The 17328-nt window shown below is 31.6% G+C and overlaps 1 protein-coding gene across 1 annotated transcript in view; it reads right to left on the bottom strand.

The window, feature by feature from the left end:
- Positions 1-17328, bottom strand: part of LOC117182692 — a 57047-nt gene that overhangs the window by 15971 nt on the left and 23748 nt on the right. The window contains exons 4-7 of the mRNA XM_033375796.1: positions 6254-6614; positions 5919-5984; positions 2149-2392; positions 908-998 (exon numbers count right to left, since the gene is read on the bottom strand). Of these exons, the coding sequence (XP_033231687.1) occupies positions 908-998; positions 2149-2392; positions 5919-5984; positions 6254-6614 (762 nt within the window). The remainder of the gene's footprint in view (positions 1-907; positions 999-2148; positions 2393-5918; positions 5985-6253; positions 6615-17328) is intronic.

The raw sequence follows: 17328 nt of genomic DNA, 5'->3' as shown, positions 1-17328 counted from the left end.
GACAATTGTTTCTGTTGCTCACTCGAGGCCTGACATGGTTCTTCTTGACTTCGAGAAGCGAACCATTTTCGTTATCGAATTTTCGGCACCAGCTGACAAAAATCGTCCTTATCATCGGCGCTCTTGGAGGTGCCAAGCTTTCATTTGCTAATATCCTAAAAAGCATCCCTGCATGTCAACAATATGCTAGAACACTTGCGGGAAAAATGCAGAAGGCGGTTGTCCTTGGGTCACTCCGTGTTCTTAGGGTGCACGAGGCTTTTGCTGGATCGTCGTATTGATTCCTTTACAGACTGTAACCACCTATCTCACGGTTGTGAGACGTGGTTATGGCTGAAATTTTTCCGCGATTTCGCTGAAAGCGGGTGCAATTATTCAGATTAGCACCCGCTCCCGGCGAAATCCTGCGGTTGTCCTTATGACAAATTTTTAATTATATATAATGCACATATAACCTTCTAATTCTGTACATTTTGCCTATGCATATTTTATTTGATAAATTTTGCCTATTTACATATTGTTTTTTAGAATAAGATTAAAGTTTTGTGAAGAGATTTTATGAAAATACTTTTTCGTGTCATCAACACATTTTTCTAAAAAGAGGTGAGATAGCTCTATGGCTTATATATAAGCTTATATATATAATATATAGCTCTATGGCTCTGTAGCCCTATGGCTTGAGATTCACGAGATGTTCTTTCAGCTTCCTTTTTAAAATTACATGGTCTTATAAAAACGCAATAATTTTGCCATCGAAATTTTATTTAAAGATAAATAGTATCAATTTTTATTGAGCTTTCAACATATTTATTATTATCATTGAGTGCAAACTTTGCTTCTAGAACACCCTGAGAAAACATCTTACGAGATTGTGAAGCACCCACAGCACTCATACGTAAATACTCACAGCACGAGCGTCGATTACGAACATCATGGAGGACATGAAGAAGCAGGAGGCTATCGAAGGAGAAGGAGAAGGAGAGCTCGATAATCTTAAGCTATAATAAAAAAATATAATAAAATAGGAAAGAAACTTACAGTACAAATTTCCCACCGAATATTTCAAGCCCTTGCAAATAAAAAAGTTACTGAACATAAAAATTGTCATGATGAAATTCTTTATTATAAAAAAAAAACGTTCTCTTTCTGAAACGAAGGTTTTTACAATTCTCTCTATATTATTCGCATATCTTAGTATATCTAGGAAGCGATTGGTGTATTATACAGAATTTATTTATTGCACATTATAACTACAACGCAGATTTAACCAGCATGATTAATAAATAAAGGTTTTTAATGAATTTGGAAATACCGAGAACATCCGTAGCACGTGATGAAAATATTCCTTTACTAATATAGAAATATAGGACGTGATAGAAAAGAAACGGAATTTAATCCACTGTGAAATCTCTAATGCAGCGATTGCAGTCGTAAAAATCGTTTGTGTGCTTCTCTAACCTAACCTGGTGTATCTTCAGTCTGCTTTGATTCATTTTACAGTCTACACTCACGTAAGCTATGCACGTAGGTCAATATCATTATGGGAAAAGAAGCAGAACTGGCGCGTAATGACTGGATCTAGATAAGAAACTTATTTGTTTATGGCATAAAAGCATGAAGAAGAAACAAGAAATATTGCTCGTTAAGTCCACGCGCATTGCTTTCCTTATAACAAGCAAAAACATCATCTTGAACATGTCTTGTTTTAATAATTTCGAATGTACATGTCAATGCCTTACATGTTTCTTTTTCTAGAATTAAATATCAATAAATATAAATTAATGTAAATTAATATCAATAAATGAATATAAAATTTAAATATATATCAAGCCTGGTGTATCAACCGCCACTTTGTCTCATGTCATAAGCTTTTCTATTAAGAGTAATCCATCTCAGATCTTGAATTTAATCTATGAATAAAATTAGATGAATTAATTGTAAAGTAAAGAAAGAAATAGAAAACAATTTTGTTTATTTAACAAGAGCTTTTGAGTAGTGTTCAAAAGCTGTATCAATTCTTAGTTGGGCGCGCTTAAGACGTAATCATAATTTGCATTAAAACATTTACACTACTTATTGAAAAATGGCGATTAATGCAACAATTTAAATAATAATTTAGAAGCCGTATATTTGTCAAAAATATTTCAGGTAGGTGTTATCGCTTCAAGAGCTCGTTGCCAACCGCCCCCTCCGCCATAACCACCACCACCTCCACCTCCTCCTCCGTGGTGTTCAGAAGCCGTAGCATAAATTACTTCGTGTCCACCACCTCCGCCTGAAACCAACTTCTTCAGTCCGATGATGGCGCTTAAAACAAGAGCAATTTTCGCAGTCAGCAAAGCAGTTCCTGCGAGGAAGGCTATTTTTCCAAAGGCCAATTGTGCCAAGACTCCTGAAAATTATGCCAATGGTCAATTATATGCTCTAACTAGAAAGTGTTGTATGGAGAACAATAATGGGGTAAAAATGGAGATTGTAAGCGGTTTGAACTAATTACAGGAGTTTTGAATTATTCATTGGAGAATTTGTATGATGAACAAACAGGCTTTGGTCTGATTCTAGATTTGATATATTTTATACTTTTTAGCTGCCTTCAATCTTGTGAATCAGCAATTCTTTATACATTAGTTCCTAATTAGTTTTCAATGTCAGGTGTTTGATTTTTTAAGTCCAAAATATTTTTGAAAAATCATAAATCGCACTTTAAGTGGTTGTAGAATTTTTAAGAAAAAGCGATATTATATTTTCATTTGCCTTTAAACACTGAAGTCAATGACCACCTATTTTTGGGATAGCACAAAAGCAGTTCTTGAAATAATCGAAAAAACTAAGAAAAAACGTAAAAACTAGAGTTTTACCAACTTTATGCTAAGATAAATATAAACTTTTTATTATTTAATGAAGGCTCAGTTTATTTGCTTGTTATCCTAAAAAAATCTGTCCGCTTCGCGGGCACATTCTCGTTGCGCGCTGCGCGCGCGGCCCGCTAGTTTGAGCGCGCCTAGGGCTCGGATATTTATTCTTTCATTTGGAATGCTTGAAAAAAGCTTGATCAAAAAGAAATCTTTTAGATGGCAGTATTTATTTGCGTCTTCATATTCTGAATTATCTACTTAATTAAGTATAGTGAAAGATTAAGTTTCTCAAAGCTCTGGAGGCTTTGAGGTACACATTCTCATCGGACACTCGCGCTGCGCGCTCGATTTCCAACAGACATTTGTAAACAGGTTTTATTGGATTTTTTCTCGTAACTTTCGTCGTTTTTCCACACATTTTTTTTATTTTACTTTTTTCAACGTTATTTTTCATTAATAAAACAAAAAGTACGCGTCCTATCAAGAAGTGATTCTTAACGAAATTGTAGATCTTTTTGGGATAACCATTTTTGTTAATTCATCTTTTTTTGTATCCTACATAGTTTGTCCACAAAATGGAATGTTTTATTTTCCATTATTTTTCATGCAATCACTATTTGAATTTTCGATTTTTGAAGAAAATCCGAAAATTGCTTATGATAATCTTGTAGGGATTTCAAAAAGAAATGTTTTTTTTCTCTTGACTTTTTTTTCATATCGTGCGTTTTTCGGCTTCAAGTTTTGATTTTCGGTTGATTAAAAAAATTTTGAAAACGCTGTAACTCTAAGAATTTTCGTTTTATCGAAAAATTCAGAAAGATAAACTGTTTGTTCTTTTCAATACTATAAATATCCGTACATAGAATTTTAAAATTCAGAAAAAAGTGGTCTCAAAAATTTTCAAAATGCGCTCACTTTTTGAATTTTTATCAAAAATGGTTGGTTAACGAACTCTTCCTTTCTTTTAGGACCTAGAAAAAGTGTGCCAAAGATGGATTTTATTCATTCATTTTTTCGAGAGTTATCGTGTTTACGGACGGACGGCCGGACGGACAGACAGACAGACGCCATCGTGAAAACCTGATTTTCGGATTCAGGGGTCTCGATATGTGGAGATCCGTTGAAAAAGTGTGATGTCAAATTTCCGACAATTCTAATACTTTCTCAATCATAAATTATGAGAATGTAAAAACTATTTAAAAAGTTATTAGTTCCAGGATTAGAAATTCAAGGCAATTCAAGGAAATTTTTTAGAAAAAAAAGAAACTTAGAGAACATATCAAATTAGAACTTGCAAAGAAATAACATTTTTCAATAGAATTAGAGTACAATTTTTGTCTTGAATAAGAATTAAGGTAGTTTTCTTGCCAAATTTATTAAAACGAAAACATATTTTAAACAAATTACTATAATTGAAGATTATTTACTTTTTTCAAAATTTGAAACGCTTAAATTGTAGGAAACGCTTTACTTGAAAAATAAGCCATGATTGATTAAAATTCAACCATTAAAAAATTGATGAGAAACAATCGTTAAAAAATTCAGTTACAAAAATAAAAGTGAATGTTATTATTTTTCTTAAGTTTGAGATTTGTTCGAAGTGAAACTTCTTATGGCGTACCACGATTAAAAATACTTTTAGATGGATAACGAAACGAATCTCCACTTTGGTCGTGTAAATGGAATGGGAAGTCAAATTTGGGAATCTCCGCGGCGTCCCCACGCGACGCGTCAGAGATTAGCGAAGTTACAGTTAAGTGAACAGTATGATCATACGGCACGTTGTTTCTTTGCCCCCGCCTGGTTTAAGGAGACCGTAGGTTCTCTTTTATAAAAAATTAGTTGTTTCTTTCACAATATGCAGCTGATAATATCATATAATTTCCGAAAATTAAAAAGAAAACTATGTTTTCTTGTGTACCTAATTTTTGACAGGACAAGTGTTTTTATTGCTGAATGTTTATCTATACAGAAAGGGATGAGTTCTATGTCTTATATTTTGCAAATTGTCAGTGCTAGACCTATACACTTTTTTAATGTTTCTTTTCTATTAAAAACGAAGAAAATTAACTTTATTTGAATAACAAAGGCTGAATGTTTAAATCAGTATGAAGTTTTTGCAAATAAAATTTCTCTTTAGGGTTTTGTTTACATCCACTTATACGGCGATTTGTGATTTTTCTTAAGGTTTTTTAACTCAAAAATACTAAAAAACTCAATTATTTGCAATTTATTTTAAAACTTTAAGATCATTTCCGGGAATGTCAGAAAAGGAAACTTAATCATGGCTTACTTTTTTCAAAGAATCATTTAAAAAATATCGCTTTTCCAAATCTTAAAAAGTTTTGTATTCTCCCCTTGTAATTGAATTTTTTCCTGTAAACTATGTGCAATTGTAGTTTGAACATTTTTCACGACTGATCGGACGTTCAAGGTATTTTTTCCGCTTTATTTTTTTTAAAGCAAGGAAAAATACTGCTATTCGATTATAGAAAAAAATTATATCAACCCATGCTATCTAGTCTATTTGAGCTTGTATTTTTAAAGAAAAGCTTAATGTTGATCTCTCAACCAAGATCCAAAAGGATAGAAGCAACATCTATATGCTTAATGAGCAATTGAGCAGCTTGCATAAAGTTTAGAGAAAAAAGATTTTCCTTCAAAATTACAAGCTTTAATGTGCCCGTAAACGGTACCTTCACATATTCTTTCTATTTTAAAATTCCTCAATGCGATATTTTATTTATAGAATGAAAATCAGAAAGTGGAAAAAATGTATAGGACGCTTTACGATTTGTGACGTCATAAGCTACCATTTGCCCTGAAGTTATTTTCTGTATGAGTTATATTTAAAAAATCCTTATGAGAATTCAGAACGAAATATATAATATAATTTAAAAATAATTTTAACTTATAATCTTGACAATTTTTCATAAGCTCATTAATTATTTAGTTTATAGATTAGCTTATAAATGAATAAATTGGAATATTCTTAAATTTCTTCAGACATAAAGGCATATACAGGAATAGGAAGCCTATAACCAGGCAAAATTGTTAACTCACCTGCCATTGCCATTCCAGCCATCATTATAGCACCTCCATATCCTTTACCCTTCTTTTTCCCACGTCCTGAAATACGGAAATAGTTTAATAAACCAATTAATTAGGATTAAACAGGATAATTATTACACTAAACTTATAAAAAATAACGATCCTATAAAACACAGGACCTTTCGTAGACAATGTACTTTCAATACCTTTATCTAACATTTGATCACTTACAGTCTACACATGAACAAAAAACCAAGAATAGCAAATACCTGCTAACAAGTACCTACTCGGACTGTACAAAGCTTCCATTATATTGTGAAAAAATATCTTCCCTGATAATAACATACCTTCGAAGCTACCACCAGGAATAGTGAGTTGAACACTCCTAGATGAAAGGTATTCATGGAATTTGCTATCGAGCTCCTGATCCAAGCTTCTTTCCGTTGCATTCTCCTGTCCTTCATCACTATACTTCACGTTTGGATCTTTAGCAATGGAGACGTAATCATTGATCACATAAAGAGATTCGTCCTTGATCGCAGAGTCAAGAACCTCAACGGCTCTTCTTTTAAAGCAGTCGAATGTGTTCTTCTCCGTTGTACACTTTTCGAAAAATTTGATGTAGTCATTTTTACCTTGAGCTAGGTCAGAAAGGACCAGAATCTGCAGGCAGATGAGGCAGAGTACGCGTACCTTCTGCATCAGCCACTAAAAATCACTAATCGTTTTCTATTGAACTGATGCCGTCGAACAACACTAGGCTTTGTTTGCTTGAGTCACTTTCCGGTAAAAAATAAGAAACTGGATCTCTATTCTACTCTATTCCATTCGAACTGTTGTCGACTAATCAAACTGGACTCGGGCAGCTTGGGTCTTATATAGTTGATAGGTATAAGCAAGTACGTTTAAGTATCTCCTTCCATATCGACTTGGCATATCCTACAGCTGATACGCAGTCTCGCCTAATGCACGCGCTGTTTAACGCCCCCGACACGAGAGCAAAGAAGGTCTTCTGAACCAAAACAATACCGTACAGCCTCGTAAATAAGTATCTCTCGACCCGTTTACCAAACGGGCCTTAAAAAGTTTGTAGAAATAGCCATCTTCAGTGGCGCAGCCAAAATTAGAGTAAAGTGCTACTGTGTTGGAATACGTTCCACTGAGTATGCGAAGCCTATCCCAATGATAGGTATGTATGCACGAGGTCGTAAACATGAACCGGTACCTGTTATACTATCCTTGTTGTTAATAATGATATTTTCTAACATGCAGGGATTCTAGTTGCATCATCTGTCTTATATCGGCTTAGTGAATCATTACAGGTGATCGTTATATCTGGAAAGTGCCAACTCATAGTGGAAAAGCGACAATTACTTGGTTTAATTGTTGAGCCAAAAAGTAGGATAAGTGCGCCCCATTTTGTCGGGAATGGAAGTGGATGATAGAATCTTAAATTTTTAGTTTCGTTTTGCATTCTTTATTGGTTGCTAATCATTGAGGTATTTAATGAAAAAGAATATTGTAGAATTTGCTAAAATAACGGAAAAATTTTTCTTCGGAATATTGTTACTTGATTGATGATAAATTAGGTGCAACAGTAGAATAGAGGGGGGTGGTCATATTTGGTGTGTCTGGAGAAAATTTTTTCGGTAATACACGATTAGAATCTTTAACTGATTAATAAATGAAGCGATTTGATAAGGCAACAGTTTAAAATTGTTGTTACTTTTCTTACTAAAATGTCTCAAATGTCGCTCTGTCACTATATCGAAATGATTATATTTAACTCACCGTTTACGTGCTTTTAAACGGCTCCAACAATGGGGCAAAATATGTGTCTATGGACAAACCAGTCTACAGAACACAACTTTAATAAAACTTTATGTTATTTTTTTTGTCTTCTCATTCTAATGAGAAGGTATTAGTTTTATGCATAATTTCATTTTGTCGGTCACAGAAAAAACGATTTTTACGAAGGTGTCTATAGTCTATAATCTATATGCACGATAACTTTCGAAAGATTTATCAGGTTGGATTTTGCTTTGGCACACGTTTTAAGGCCTAAGAAGAAAGAATGAGTATTTTACAATATCTGAATAAGCAGCCCCAGATTGAGCTACAGAAATAAATATAATAGAGTTGAACATAATGCCGAAACGTTAGTGACTCTATTCATAAATGTTTTTTTTTTTGGTTTGATGATGATAAAAATAAAAAAGACGAAAGAAATAAAAAATAAAAAAAATATATATATGAGGAAATTTTTAAAAAACAGAGAAGGGAGGGGATTCGGTTGGTTGCTTTCACATTTTTCTTTCAACTTTTTTATTTTTGTCTAAAAGGAGAAGTTCTTTTTCTTTTCTCTTTTAAGGACAAAAAGGATTTTTTCAGATTGCAATAGGAGCATTTTATGGCCAATGTCCAAATTTGGTGGTTGTATTCTTGGTTTTACTATGAGGAATTCTGCTTATAAACAATTTAGTCAACGAATGTGGTTTGTGTCGAAGTAGCTCCTTTTTGTTACTTGGAACTGATATTTTTTGCAGGAAATGTGGGTAAGTTGAAGTTTAATTCGAAATTAAACAAAATCAAATAATACCTAGTCATTATTTAAACAAATATAATAAACTAATTCACATTTCGGCTATTCCTTAATACATATTATGCATTTAAAATTCAGGTGTGATAGCACATCTCTTTTCAAATTTTGCATTGTACACTTGATATTTTACCACAGTTTTCAATGATTTAAACAATTTTAATTAAAAAATAGATAAATTTGTCAGTTTTCACTACAAAGATTTGGGTTCTTTATAAAACCAAATGATATTCTTTAGCAATTGACTCAAATCTCCATTATACAACTGTTGTTTATGATTCAAACAATTTGAAATGTTAAATGCATAAATTTCTTTGTTTTAAATAAAAATATTTAGGGTCTTTTGTAGATTCATCTATAAATATTGTGTGCAAGGTGCTTTCCTGTAATAATTGCATACCAGTGAACGATTTCTAATTGTTTAAACAAATTAATGAACATTTAAAAGATATAAATAGATAATCTTCTGTCAGATATCTGTTGTTAAATTATTACAGGAAAGCACATTTCATTCAATAATATTTTAGTTCTGCATTTGTTATACAAAATTGTTTAAATAATAAACAATTGTTTTATAATAAAGATTTGCCACCATAAAATATCACTTGGTTTTTAAACGCATTATATGTATTATATGTATTAAATTGTTTAGTTTCTAATAAACTTCATTTTTACATCAGTTTCAAGCAACAAAACGGAGCTAATTCTGCACACAATTCATTTATTAACTAATTTGCTGACATTAATAAAAAAAATATCGCCTAATTAACTAATACCCCTAGAATTTATTTCTATAGAGTTTTTTCAATCACTCTGATTATTAGAGTACCAGTAATTTTGTTTACAAAACTGTGCTCTTTGAAAACATAATAATTTTTTTTTGTTTTATAACAAATTTTAAAAATTTTTGTTTAAAAAATCGGCCTTAACCGATCCATGGAGAATTTTTTCAGCTTTTATTTAAAATTAAAAAATTTAAATTGGATTAAAATTGTGGCCTGTAGACTGATTTGTCCAGAAACCTTTTTTACCCCACTGTAGGGAGGGAAGGCAAACCTTTCACTGGTCACAAAAATAATATTGGTCATATACCTTACCCTTTTCAGTACTTTTTTTATTTTTAAATTTGCAGTGCTTTTGACCGTGCGGATATTTAAAAGCCCCTAAACGGTTAGTTAAATATGATCATTCAGATAATCGCAACAGACCCATATTTGAGACATCGTAGTAAAAAATGTAACATTTTGCTTTAACCCCATCAAATCGCTTTATTTTTCGTTTAATTAAAGATTATATTAGTTTGATGCCAAAATTTTTTCTTTCAGTTATAATAGAGAAAATGTAGCTCAAATTTCTAATCGATGAAGTCTTAAAAGAAAATTATTAAAATGGTTTACAAAAGAAGTTCTTACAAAATTATCACAAAATTCTCAACTTTAGTCTAACCGTGCAGCTAGAGATGAAAGTACAGGCCATCCGTGCGTGTAGGCTCAGACTTTTTTAGGATTTAAATTGAGTTCTTTTCGCGAAATAGTCTCTGAACAGATTTGGATATACTTCTGGATTCAAATGGATGGTTATATGGAAAAATTTAATACTTATTTTTTTGTCCATACATTAAATTTAGATCGAACAGAAAATATTGATATCTTTGTCTGGCTTTTAGCAATGCCTTTTTGTACGAAAGAAATAAGTTGGATGGAAAGAAGTTTACTTTTTAAGTATCAATCTTCATATTTGAATCCATTTAGAGATTATCGTCTGCTTTTATACTTGGACTAATTTTTCTATTTTGATCTACATTTACACTTTATTTCCAGACAAATTGTTTTGTTTTGAATTCGACGTAAATGTTTGAGTAGAAAATAAAGGTTGATACTTGCGTACAGTTTAAAGTCTTTTAGGTCAAAATTTTAAAATAAAATACCAGACATACAGTGAGGCATGTAAATAGGAATGAGAAACAGAAGTTTTGCAACGCCTGAATGATTTTTATTGCTATTTCTTGTACGTCGATTGAACTCGGCCAGCCTATCAAAACGCACTTGTGCCAGTAGGTTAAGTATTATTCATTCTTAAGTGAATGGTAGTTTAATGATAGAGATACGTGAAGAAGTATTGATGATATAATTTAAAATAATAAAAATGATTGTATTAGGTCGCTGCAGACAAAATTGCCCTGTTTTATTTTAGACATATCATGTTACTGGTTGAAAATTAATCTTTGTGATTAAGTATTTGACTATTTAATTCAAAGTTTTTTATGAATTTAAATGTTTTTAATTTAGAACAGAATAATTTTAGGAATGAAATATCATCTATAATAAAATCGAAAACAGGCATTTCATTTGCAGCAAGCCAAAACATGCGTATTATACATTTTGCATCTAATCATTAGATCACATTCTCGTAACGCGCAGCGCGCGGCCAGCTTCGATCGCTAGTTTGAGCGCGCCTAGGGCACGCGAATGTTCATTCTCGCGCTCCGCGCTCGGTCTTTGCATTATCCTCCATATTTGTGCACAGACCACAATGCGAAATTTTCTACATTGTATGTTAAAAAATATTATATCAAATTCCTATTCCAATTTCTTTTTGTGTGTACCTTGGTTTGGCACTGCTTATTCAGATATTAATGTTTACATTATTTTATTTTTCCTGATCCTTATTTAATGAATTTAAAGACATTAAAGAAGGTTCTCAAAGCACCTACGGTCTTGACGATTACATTCTCATTGCCATAATCGAACTTCGCGCCCTACTGTTAGATTATACAGGCTCTAATTTTAAAAAATTTTGGGCTTATCGAAAAATTCGGCTAAAATAGTTTTAAAATATATTTGGTATCTAGTGAAGATTTTTGGAGCTATGAAAAAAATAATTTTTTCTAGTTTTTGAAGATTTTCAAATTTCTGAAAAGTATATAACTTTTCTAATTTTTATCAAAATTAAACATTTTATTTTGATAATTTGCAAGTCTTTTACCCATCTATAAGAAACTTTGACAAAAATTTTTAAATTTCAACAACAAAAATTTCCAAATTTTGAAAATGCACTCAATTTTTTAATTTTGGTTCGAAATATCTGATTAACGAACTTAGCCTTTATTTTGGGGACCTTCAAAAGTGTATCAAATGCGGACTCGATGGGATAAATCCTTCAAAAGTTAGCGTGGCTACATCATTCAGGTAATCATACATACAGACATACAGGCAGACATACTGACAGACAGACACCGATGAAATGTTATGGTTTTCGGATTCTTGTGAGTGACGAAACGTAAAGATCCGTTAAAAACCAGAGATTGAGAATGTAAGAACAACTCATCTAGGGATTGTCCATAAACTACGTTACAACTTGGGGGGGGGGAGGGGTGTATCACAAAACCTATGGTTGGTAATGGTTATGGGGGCCGAGGAAAGGGGGTCAAGTCAAAGTATAACGTTACACGTATATTAACCTTTCAGAATTCATCGAAATTTTGTTCTAAAATTATACATGTTAACGTTTTTAATACGTTTGCAGATGATGAATGTTTTTGGTAGTAAATTAATCTTTTTGTTTGAAAATTGTTCTTATTTCATTGAAAATACAACTTTTTGTTTCAGAATTCTTAAACTTTGTTAATAATTCGTTTTTTTTCGGTAAAAATGTATCTTTTGGTTAAATTAAATCTTTTTAATTAAAATTGAACAACTCTGATTTAAAGATGAACTAGAGTCTTAAAAATTAAAAAATGTCTTTCTTTCTTCAAATTTCAACTTTTTGGTTGAGAATTCTTGAATTTTATTAAAGAATAGTATTTTCAGATGGTAAATTCATCTTAATGGTTTAGAAATTCATCATTTTTGGTTAAAAATTAAACTTTTTGATTCACAATTCTTTAATTTTATTGAAAATTCATCTTTATTGGTTGAAAATTTAACTTTTTGGTTCAGAATTCTTGAATTTGGTTAATAAATCGTTTTTTCCTTGATATTTAATTTTGTCTAAATTCCGTGATCTCCGTTTGAAATATGATATGAGGTTTTAAAGTGGCACTACTTTCTCAAAATTTTAAAAAATTGTTTTTTTCTTACTTAAAAATTCAACTTTATGGTGGAAAATTCTTCAATTTTGTTAAATATTCGTATTTTTTGGTATTAAATTAATCCTTTTGCTTGAAAATTTTTTTTCTAGTTAAAAATTTTTATTTTTGGTAAAGGATTCTGGAATTTTACTAAAACGTCGCCTTTTTTAGTTAAAAATTCAATTTTTTGATTGAGACTTCTTGAATTTAGTTAAAAACTCGTGTTTTTTCGGTAGAAACTAATATTTTGGTTTCAAAATTGATCTTTCTGATGAAAATTTAACAAATAAGTCTTAAAGTTGAACTTTCTCTTAAAAATAGTAACTTTTATTGTACCTTGCTTAAAAGTTCTACATTTTGGTGGAGAAATTTTGAATTTTTTTTAAAAGTCGTATTTTTTGGCGGTACAATCAAACTTATATATAATATCAATTTTGGGACTGACCGTGACATAAAATCAAGAGTTTTGGAACTATTTTGTCTCCCTTCTCTTTGTCTCTTTCTTGTTTCTTTCTCTGTTTTATGAGGCTTGACTCAAAAAAAATTCTCGTCGAACTTACCAGACTTCTCGTTAATTTATCTAAAATAGAGTGTTAAATATGCCCTTACTATAAATTCTGGTTAAAGGTATCAGAAGTATCAGACAGTGATGAATTCAGAAAAAGAGCTATCCACGCGAAGAACAATTCAAGATGCTCCAACTTTATGTCGATCAACTGAATGCGTGTGAGAGTGTCTAACCTATCGGACCTGTCTGTTCTTTCGTACTTTTAGGGCTCTACTTCATAAATGAAATAGATCAAAATTCGGAAATCTTCACAGAATCTATGTATTGCGTCCTTCTACCGTGTGTCAGTTTTTGAAAAAATTGTCAGAACCGTTTAGGCGTTATGCTAAAATATGTTACATTTTCAATAACTTGGGATAGGCCTAAAGTGCATAAGATGCGATTTTGGATTTTACTTATCTCAACTTTGAAATGGTTAGCCCATTTCTAACTAGACCAAACTTTAGATAACGCTCTAATAAATCTACAGTCCTAATTTCAAAAAAATTCGCAGAAAATAATTTCATCTGTATAATACCTTAGGAATACAACGTTCTGGTCAACATCGATTTTCTAGTATCGAATTTCGATACTCTTCTACCTTCGTGGAGTCTTCCTAACCCCATCTGAAATTATATGGACCACATGTTACATTTTGCCAAAGAAAATAACCTAACACAAATTTCCGAAAAGAAAGTGCAGCAACTGTGTTCCGTTTTGTTAAAATTTCGTCTCTCTATAAGCTATATGTGAATAAATGTATTAATATATGACGTTAGATACAACACTTGAAGCAAAAGTACCATATTGTTGATGCGTTTTGTTTCTGAAACTATTTGTTAAGAGAATATTCTTCCGAGACCCCCAAAAAATATGTGCTTGATTCGGAAACTAAAAATACAATAAACAAATCGCGATTTTTCGAGAATTCGTCATTAACGCTAAAGCGTCAATTGAAACATCCAGCAAAATGACATAAGAGAAACTACAGTTGACTGGTAATCGAAACAAGATCTCGACACTTTTGTTACCAGAAATATTAACCAAAATACTTTTAACCACAGGTGCATTCTTTAAAGTCTAAAAGGCGCCCCACGCGCCTCGCGCTAGCCAGCCGATGCTGCCTTTTTTTCAACATTTAAATCTTTAAACGCGTTTTTCTCAGTTTTACATTTTTTAACATAGCCGGCAAGATAACTCAAAAAGTATTTAACCGATTGAGTTCTCCTTACATACACACATAGTTGAAATGATTGTCTTCTGTGTGAACCTCTCTGAACCGGCAAAACAGATTGTTTAACAATTATTACATTCTCATGAGAGAAGTTATTAGATTTGTGTAAAATTTGACCCCCCCCCCCCAGTTTTTGTCAAACGTCCACGTTTTGAGCGCCCCTGAATCCGAAAAACAGGTATTTCCGAATGTATCTGCCTTTCTGTATGTATGTATGTCTGCATGTGTGTCTGTCTGTGTCTGTTTGTATGGCTCTCTACACGGAGAAAAATAGATATTGAAAAGCATATATTAAAAACTTTGATATTTAACCATAATATATAGATATTACGGCATACTATCTAATATCTGCTATTCAACATACAAAATATTAAAGGGCAATATCTGTTTATATTGAAAGTATAAAATATGTGATATTAACAGTTAATATCTAAGATATTAAAAAAGATAAATTTTTTCGGAGCAAGGTCGCTGACGTGTGGAGTGGCGACAAAAGATTTTGTCTGTATCTTGAGCTTTCATCGTGTGTATTGTGGTTTTTCTTATATCTATTGCACTATAAGTTTTGGTAGGAAATGGATTAAATGTTTTTGGTTCTGTTATAATTTTCTTGAGAAAATGAGGACTCAGCTACAGGCATCTTTCATATTAGCCTTGAACAGTGTGTTATCTGTTTAACACAAAAATCGCATAATTATGCAAAAAGGCGAATGCTTGAGGATTCGGATTTTCAAAACAGAGGACTACGATATTCACATTCTTTTGCATTTTATAGAAAACGGTATGCTTTACAGGTGATTTTTGCACAATTAAAAAATATTTCTTGAATATCTTTGATTCTGCCCTTTAATATCTTGGATATTGTCAGTGAAAATTTTCTTTTTAATATCTACGGATGCTCTACTTCAGTATCTAGATTTCTGTCCCATAGTTAAATCGCTAAGATATTACCTATTGATATCTAGATAGTCTGTGCTGACATCTATTTTTCTCCGTGTATATGTCTGTCTTTGAACACGATAACTTTTGAAAGAATTAATCTATTAGATTGTCCTTTGGTACACTTGTTTAGTGTCCTAATCGAAAGTTTAAGTTCGTTACCTAGCCATTTTGAATGAAAAATCAAAAAGTGGGCACATTTTGAATATTTTTGAGACCACTTTTTTCAAAATTGAAAAACTCTCTGCACGGCTGTTCATAGTATTCAAAAATTCAAACAATTTATCCTGATGACTTTTTTCAAAAAATCAAAAATTACCAGAATTATAGCATTTACAAAATTCCAAGAAACACACGAAAAGCAACATTTTAAGCCAAATAACGCATGATATGAAAAAATGTCAAATGAAGAAAAATGTTGGTTTTTGAATGCCCTACAAGATTATCATAAAAACTTTGTGAATTTTCTTGAAAAATCCAAAATTCAAACTTTGACAGCATACAAAATAATGAAAAATCTAAAAATTATCTTCTTCGGCCAAACTGTGCAAAATACGATAAAAGAGGAAGACACAAATATGGTGCATTGGAAAAAGATCTACAAATTTGTTATAAATCACTTTTTAATAGGATGTGTAGTTTTGGCTTTAATCATGAAAAACGTCATTAACAGTAAAAAAATTGTGCCCGCTGCGTGGGCACATTCTTATCACAACTTTTGTCTTTATTTCTTTTTCGTCTCGCGTGTGGGGTTTCAAAAAAATTTAACTTCTTATGTTTTTGATGCTATTTTTGTATGATTAAAACTAAAAACAGAAATATCAAAAAATTATTCATGACAAATAAATCATTTTTACATTCTCATCAGAGAAGGTATTAGATTTGTATGAAATTTGACCCCCCCCCCCCCCCCCCCCCCTCCTAGTTTTTGTTAAAAGGTCCACGTTTCTGAGACTCCCTGAATCTATAAAACATGTTTTTACGAATATGTCTATCTGTTTGTCTATCTGTCGTTATGTTGTCTAACCTGTCTGTGAGAACGATGCTTTTGAAAAAAATTAATCTACTAGATTGGCTTTTGCAACACTCTTTTAGTGTCCTAAGCTAAATGCCCAGTTCGTTAGTCAGATATTTTGGATAAAAATACTAAAAGTGAGCTTATTTTGAAAATATTTGAGTACACATTTTTTTATGATTCAAAAATTCTGTGTATAAGACAAACATTGCGCACCCAAAAAATATCTACTAATTTGTTATTAATCACTTTTTATAGGGCACGTAGCATTTGTTTTATTTATAAAAAAAACATTGAAAATACAAAAATTAAATTTTTCGACACACGACACAAGCTAAGCTCAAATAAATAGAAAACATTTTTTCACCGAAGGAAGAGCAAAAAAATTTTATTTACAGTTTTTTTTACATTCTCATCATAGAAGGTATTAGATATGTGTAAAATTTTACACCACTCCCCTCTAAGGTTTTGTGAAATGTCCACGTTTTAAGAACCCCTAAATCCGACAAATAGGTTTTTACGAGTGTGTATGTCTGTCGGTCTGTCTGTATGTATTATGCCTGTCTGTCTGTCAGCACGATGACTTTTGAAAAAATAATTCTATTAGATTAGCCACTGGTACACTCTTTTAGTGTCCTAAACTAAAGGTCAAGTTTCTTTGCCAGCCATTTAGGATGCAAATTCAAAAAGTGAGCGCCTTTTGAATATTTTTAAGACCATTTATTCAAAATTCAAGAATTCTCTGTACGGTTATTCATAGTATTTAAAAAGTCGAATAATTTATCTAATGACTTTGTACATAAAATAAAAAATTATTAGAGTTATGGCATTTACAAAATTCCAAAAAACACACGAAATTGAATCTTTTAAGCCAAATAACGGACGATATAATCTGAATGCCCTAGAAGATTATCATAACAAGTTTTTGAATTTTCTTTATAAATCAAAAACTAAAGTTTGACAGCATAGAAAATAATGGAAAATCCAAAAGTTACATTTTCACAGTATTTCAAATATTC

This window comes from Belonocnema kinseyi, chromosome 2, assembly GCF_010883055.1.
Source record: "Belonocnema kinseyi isolate 2016_QV_RU_SX_M_011 chromosome 2, B_treatae_v1, whole genome shotgun sequence".
Taxonomy (NCBI): Eukaryota; Metazoa; Arthropoda; class Insecta; order Hymenoptera; family Cynipidae; genus Belonocnema; species Belonocnema kinseyi.
Note: the sequence above shows the minus strand (reverse complement) of the source record. Positions and strands in the feature narration are given on the sequence as shown.